Source organism: Coffea eugenioides, chromosome 1 (genome assembly GCF_003713205.1).
Source record: "Coffea eugenioides isolate CCC68of chromosome 1, Ceug_1.0, whole genome shotgun sequence".
Lineage (NCBI taxonomy): Eukaryota > Viridiplantae > Streptophyta > Magnoliopsida > Gentianales > Rubiaceae > Coffea > Coffea eugenioides.
Window position 1 is genome coordinate 13652136 of NC_040035.1, and position 7370 is coordinate 13659505.

The 7370-nt window shown below is 34.7% G+C and overlaps 1 protein-coding gene across 1 annotated transcript; it reads right to left on the reverse strand.

Moving 5' to 3' along the window:
- Positions 1–2554: 2554 nt before the first annotated feature.
- Positions 2555–5626, reverse strand: LOC113761868 (IRK-interacting protein). Its single transcript, XM_027305030.1, has 2 exons — positions 5121–5626; positions 2555–4293 (listed from the first exon to the last, which is right to left on the reverse strand). The coding sequence occupies exons 1-2, from the start codon at positions 5337–5339 to the stop codon at positions 2749–2751; spliced, it is 1764 nt and encodes a 587-aa protein (XP_027160831.1). The 5' UTR covers positions 5340–5626; the 3' UTR covers positions 2555–2748.
- Between the last annotated feature and the right edge of the window lie 1744 nt (positions 5627–7370).

Consider the following 7370-nt stretch of genomic DNA (forward strand, 5'->3'; position numbering starts at 1 on the left):
TGGGAAATGTTTATGACTTTTGATAGTTATTATAATGATTCCTGGCGAGAGTTAGGTAGATGGTCCGCTAAACTTTAGGGTGCGCCTTAGGGTGGGTGAGGTCGTCACAGAAAAGGATGTGGCTAGGAAAATATAGGAAATCGAAACCTAAAACTCATTAATTCTTAATACTTTGTGAATTTTTGCTCTTTGTTTTGTTTGTCTTTTTGGTAGTTTAATAGTCTCTTGCTTAAACTCGTAGTCTGAATAATTAAGTGATTTGAAAAGCATAATTAATTACTCTCTCTATGGAATTCGACAACCAATTACTCACTCTACTAGAAAACGATTTGTATCCATGTAGTGAGAAGTTGGGGTTTAATATAAATTTCTTGACACCTAAGCTTCCAAAGTTTGGATTTTTCAAATACTCAATAAATTGATCTCTTTCACTGGTAAGGTCAAAGCCCCTTTGCACATGAAAGACTATTTATTCTCCTTCAGCTCTAGACTTTACACTCTCCTTGAGTGACCTCTCAATCCTCTAAACGGATTCAATACAAGAAGAATACACTCCAATTAATAAGTGTGGATATTACAATCAAAGCTCAATAGGAAACTCTCTTTTGCAACGTTGAGTACTACAACAAAAGCTGAACTATACTAGAATGGATAATTTAAATTAAAAGCTAAATATATGATTTTGAGTTGGTTTTGATGAAATATGGATAATCAAATGAAAATTTAGACACTTGGTAATCTTTATTGAAATTTGGGGATAAATAGAGTTGGAAAAAAACTATTTCCCAATGTTAAAAAATACAGCTATTGAAAATTAGCAGTTATCTACAACAAACGGACGTCCACTTAAGCATGCGAGCTCGTCCGCTTGAGATTTACTACTTTCTAGTGATAAAGCAGGTGTGACTTGAACGCCAGTTTATTACAGTACTCGGATGCCTCTTTGCTAAATAACTTTGGGGAGGACAATAACTATTTATATCCCCATGAAAATGTATGGAATATTTTTTAATGAAAACATCAAAGCTAAAGCTCCCTATGACCAAAAATTAAGAAATCTTTTGGCAGAGGGCTTGGATGAAAATCGTGTAATTTTCATTCATGGTAAACAAATTAATCTTAAAGCATGCTAATTAATTCCTCCTTGGTGAAATCTCTAGCCGTAGTGCCCTTTCTAGTGATTTTCTATAACTTGCAATTGTCTAATTAATCGTTTTTCCATTTTAAATTATAATTTAGTTAAATCTCAGCATCATTGATTTATCTGCTTTTATTGCCTGATGCAATAATTTAAATATTTGTCATTATAGATTCGACTCATACAATACTCCAGGCGTTTATTACTACAATCGGCCTTGTATTCTTATAGTATTTTGTCAATTAGCAAGAATTTAATATTAAGCCCATGTTTGATAATCCAATTCAACACTGAAATTTAATGTATTCAAATCTTAACATATTTAGACCATTTGATAACCATAAATTAAACATTTGAATTAATTAAGTGGAACTGAATTTCCTAAGCAAAATTTATTCCTAAAATTAAGTGATAAGCTATTTATTTATCACTAAATGTGATATGCACTCAAATGTATTAGTTTTAATACTTAACAATTTAATAACTTAACGGATTCAGATTTCAAATTTCACATTTCAGACTTCACTTTTATCGAACGCACCCTAAGTTTGAAGTGCAAAAGCTTACTATAAATAATGTTTATTGATGTAAAATTATGGCGTCAATAGGATTCCTTAAATTTTGGCGACTGTTGCTGCAATATCATCCTTCAGTATCATGCACTCTACTTTTTTCAAATCTATCAAAATATTTCTTCACGGAATCTTGTACCATAGGAAATTCGTTTAATTTATCTAAAGGAGGATCTACTCCTTGCGAAGATAGAGAATCTGAAATTGTGCAAGCCGAGACTAGTTTTACAAGAATGTTTGAAGCTGCAACGAGAAGGGACCTATAGATGGATCTCACACAAATACTCACTGTCCACCAAATCTAGCTGATCAACTAGGACATTAAGTGATCTATCACCTGAATGTTTGCATTCTGGATTTAATTGAGAAGTTCTAGAAATCATGCATTCGGCATCTGTCGACTTTTCAATCACCCCCAAAATTTTCTGGTAATCCCGAGTACAAACTTGATCTAGGCGAAACACTCTCTTGGGGTAGGCCATCTACCGGAGACAAAGTTCGAGTTTGTCGAGAAGATAAAACTGGATAAAAATACTCTGATGAGCCATTTGAGACACCAATGTTTGCTGCAGCAGTGTATGAAGGACTGAAATCACTCTATCATGGACTTGTACCAATGGACGTTGCCAACTATGGACAGCAAAAGGAGCTTGGAGCTTAAAACGCAGAAATCAACACGAGGATCCTCACATTTTTTACCAAAAAATTTGCAGCAAAACTGCTACCGCCTACCGGTTGATAATTATCTATGACTTAAAACATTTGAAGCTACTAATACTTCGCAGCATTGTTTGTTAATTATCAAAACTATAGTACTTAAAAGACCATATGGTCTCAAACATCATGGCACATTGAAGTAGAAAATACTTTATTACAAGGCTATTTTTACTCTGGCAACCAGTACCAATCTAATACAGCTAAGATAATGGATTGGCCACTTCATGGGTACAAACAATCAACTTAAGGAGTTACAAGTCAGATTGCCTCCAAGAAATTTAACTTCTAGACACTACAATGAAACTAAAACGCAAAAATGAATTACTTGACTACAGATTTATACCGACAAAGAACCTTACATCTTAGTACTTTATCATGCACGTAAAAACCAGGCATTACCACAATCTTAACCCTACTAGGACCTTGAGTTTTTTGCCTGTCCATGAAAATATCTTCCATGTAATGGGGATCAAAAGTTCTGTTCTCTTCAACTCTTAGTATCCCAACTGGAGGATTAAAAGAAAATGCGAGTAAATGGAGCAACCAGATGCATTTAGCAGTAACAAAAAAGGCCTGGAGGAGCTGTTCAGGCCACGGTCTTTTCCAATTCAGGGTTGTGATAATCAAACTCATTTTCTGATCACAAAACTTACTGAAGTCTTCACTGTAGTATTTAGTCCCCTTCCTTAACACTTCATTCCAGCTTAGATTCCTTAAGGCAACAAATGATGAGAACTGTGAGTGGCGTTCCTGCTGAGGGTCTAAAAGTTTTGGTGAGCCATTCTTCTGAAAAACACAGTTCTCAAAGTCCTGATAGAGTGATTGGTTTATGATGGCTTCTACATGGTATAAGATCGCCTTAGAGAATTTCGAGTTCAATGACAGCTTGTATGGTAGAAGGAGAAAGTTCAGATTTTCCCTTAGATTGTTGTCAGCCTCATCAATCTGGCCTAAAAGAATTTTGCAGAATTGCTTTACAGATAACCTTGCTTCTGATACCATCTGCAAAAAACCTTCAACCATTGCTTCCTCACTAACAGGCATCAAGTTTTCTCCATTGCCAGCAATGGACTTCCCTTGTTTTGAAAAATTTCCAAGCTTATCAATAACCTGAGAACTTTTAGTTTGCGCTGCCTGCCTTAATGCCTTCTTCAGTTCTTCGCAATATGTCTCTAAGTGCTCCAATTTCTGTCTAAGATCTCCCATTGAAGATTTCATCTCTGCTACTTCTGACAAGGCTGTATCTCTTCTCTCATTTGCTTCCAAAAGCTCCTTTCTTAATGTCTCAACGGATACCATCCCCAAGTCTTTAAAGATTTGGGAAACTTCCTCGGGCTCTGTTCGATTTGGTGAATTTCCATTTTTGTTCTTCTTCTTTAGCCTAGGGAACAACCTTGACAAGTTCAGTACTCGATTTTTCGGTTGTGAATTAACAGAAGAGTGTGATTCTGTCAATGGGACAACAAGATTAGAATTCTTCAAGCTCTTTGCTGATAAATCTGTCTCGGTATTGATTACTGCAGGCCTGCATTTGTTGCAGGAAGATGACACTGATCTGAATTCACCTAAACTGTTCCTCCTAGATTTGCAGAAATCAGTGCCAGGAGATGTCCTGAGCAATGCATTGTTGTTAGTTGTACTTGAACCTGTGACAGATCGTTGATCATCAGCTGGACACACATGTGTCTCCAAATTTAACAAATCATTTGGAAATCCCTTCATTGAAGATGCATTTGCCTTTGTATAATTGGATAGATTGGACTCATCTTCATCTCCCCCTAGTCCATACTCATCCCAACTATCAGCATAACTTCGACTATCGAGCCTAAGTTGTTGATACCCTGGGAGTGGTTCCTCTTCATAGCTCTATTAAAAATTAAACATGATCAATAGAAACAATAACTTCTTCTCATCTATCAAGAAACTAACATTATCTCTGATCATCAAAAATTAGACATGCATGGTCACTGAAGTCTCAAATCTGCTGATGATAAATAAAATACAACTCCAAGTTTATTAATCACTATTAGCACATTTATAAAGCAAGTTGAATTAGTTGCACAGTTAGAGCATAGGGGTATCTTGCAGTTGAAATTCACTACAAATTATCTGAACTTTACAGAAAAAACACGCTACTTTTCATCAAAGTTAACGAAATTAATTGACAGTATACTTGAATAAGATGTTAGACTTTCAGAAGCTTCCAATTCAAGCAATATCCAAGACATGTATGGTAAACAAAACTAATCGCATCCCCTTTTTCATTTATTGAAGCGCAAACTTCGATGCTAGACTTCATGGTTGCACCGGAAAGAGAAAATAAACAAATTTTCTTATCCTCGGTAAAGTATAAAGAAAAGGTGCTAAAATGTTATGTTGCAGTAAATACACCAAAACCAAGACAAAAAAGAAAAAAAAAAAGCATTTTGCCAAACCCCATTAAAGAACTCCCAACAAATCAAACACAAAAATAAATGAACCAAGAGCATTCACTACATGAAATAAATGAAGCTAGTATATGATTGTCTAATATTCTTCTTATTTAATACTCCCTCCATTTCATATTGAAAGTGGACAATATTTCAGAAAAAATAGGAATGAAAGAAATGCATTCAATTTGGAATGAACTTAAAAACGCAAGACAGACAAAAGAACCAGAGATCAGATATAGAAGAAGAGATATGGATACTCACAGGTGTAAAAACAGGGTAATCCTGGGCTGAGAAATGAGAAGCATAGAGAGAACCTGGGGAAGCAGAGGAGAACTTGAGATTGGTAGGGCTACTACCCTGCATCAGAGCAGCATGAAGAGCTCTGAGCTCCACAGCTTTAGCTACAGCTGCTTGAATCTCATGCCTATTAACAACTTCATTGTTGTTGTTAATATCTTGAATTGCAGAAGTTGCAGCCATCAACAGAGGAAAAAGAACAGAGTATGGTAGTAGAACATCAACAAAATTACCTGTGCTATGTATTTGCTTTTCTGTATTGTCAAGAAAGAAGAAAGAAAGTAAGATGAAGTTGTGAATATCCAATGGTTGGTTTTGGTTCTGCAGAGTGGTACTCGATTAAATCATATCGTATCCAGTGAAGGATTCTGCAGAACCAGAAAAATATGTGTCTTTGTGTGTGTGTGTCTGTGTGAGAGAGAAAGACTTGGGAGAGATGAAATCCAATGAGTATTTGTCTTTGTTCTCAAAAGGATTAATGGAATGAGTGCATGTGAAGGGAGGCAGGACTTCTCGTAATTTTTACCCAGATACAGGGAGAGGAAAGTTTATGAAATTACCAGAAAAGACATGAAATCCCAGAGTAGAAAATTGAAGTTGCGTATTGGAAACTTCTTTTTGCTAGTTATAGATGCACATTGATACAAATTAGTGGTTTTGTTTTTGGCCATTTTATTGTTGTTCTCCTTTTTATGTCATTGGATTTGTGTGATTGGTTTAATGATGTAGTACTAATCTTTAGTGGGCTTAGTTCATGTCAATAATCATATTAAAATTTTGATTGAGAAATTATGGGCCACTTTTTGCAAAGTTGGCAATAAAGAATGGTTAGGCAAAAGTTTCAAGTACAATGAAAAGATTGTTAATATTTTGGGTTTCATTTTTCTCTCTTTTCAAACAAACAAAGAATGTCATAAATTACTGTCCATCAAGATTAATTTAATGGGTGATTTCTTTGATTGCTATTAATGATGTTGAAGAGTCAAATATGACCTTGTCTTTCATGAAGTTGATTATTTGATCTTCACATTCTCATCAATAATGCTCCCAAATCACATTATGGTTAATCAAGAGCGTCAAAATTTATAAGGTTCAAAAATAAATGTGAATTTCTCATACTTTCAAAACCACATGTAGGCAATCTAGTATGGATAGCAACTTTTTGTCCTGGCAAAAAAGCAAACCACCACGAATTGATGGGCGAATGAAGGATAATTTCGTCAATTCAATTTAATCTGTCCAAAGTGGAGTTGTCCTTGAGAAGGTGCGGTGGGGGACAGAAAGATCCAATTCCTTCCATACACTCGTGGTCTTCTCTTTTCTCTCAATAGTGCATCCTGTGATATAAAAGATGACATTTGTGGGGACCAACGACACTATACTCAATTAACGGAAATGACCATAAAATCGCACATTCACGATGAGAAACTTTTAACTTTTTTATGTTTTTCTTCGTTAGGAATTCCAAGGGTGAGTTTTGTTCATCTTTATGTTTCTTTTTTGATCTAAAGTTTTCTTGCATTTGATTATCAGATTGAGATTTTTTAAATCTATCGCATCAAATCTCACAATAATATTTGAATCTAAATTAGTTCATTCGCAAACCTGGACGAAAGCATATGATATGGTTGGAAGTTTATACAAATAATCATACGACTATAAATATTTTATCTTTTAAGTATTTTCGAGTTTCATAATGTAATATTCTCTCAACTTAGTTTCATTTTTTAATTCTGTTTGGATTTGTGTATAGTTCATGCAATTTTTACTATTAGTGCAGATTTAATAAATAATGATGTTCTTATCCAAAAAAATTATAGGAAATGTTAGATTTTATTTGTATTGACTTTTTCTTTTGAATTTTTTTTAGGTAAAAATATTAATAGTTCCCTAACATTTCCTTGTGGGATTAGAAGACACTATATAAATAATTAGCTAGGTAGAATACAAAAGAATCTTTTGGATGGGGCAACGATTTAGAGTATCAAAAGAAATTGTGGCAATGAATATATGGGGTCTCTCTGTCAATTATGTAGAGGTCAAAATGGAATTCCAGCTAGGATTAGGGAATGTTTAATATAAACGTCCGATGCCTACCATAACCACTTTGTTAGGAAGAATCATTATTATATTTAACTGATATCAACTTTCTCAATCAACCACCCTCCAAAAGCCAGCGAGATTGTCAACCTCCACATGCAAAAAGTGTTAAAC

Bases quoted from the DNA above. Each gene is read 5' to 3' on its own strand.
- LOC113761868 (XM_027305030.1), bottom strand. From the start codon at position 5,339: ATGGCTGCAACTTCTGCAATTCAAGATATTAACAACAACAATGAAGTT. The intron at 4,294-5,120 runs GTGAGTATCCAT...AATTTTTAATAG, and splicing joins ATTACCCTGTTTTTACACCT to AGCTATGAAGAGGAACCACT.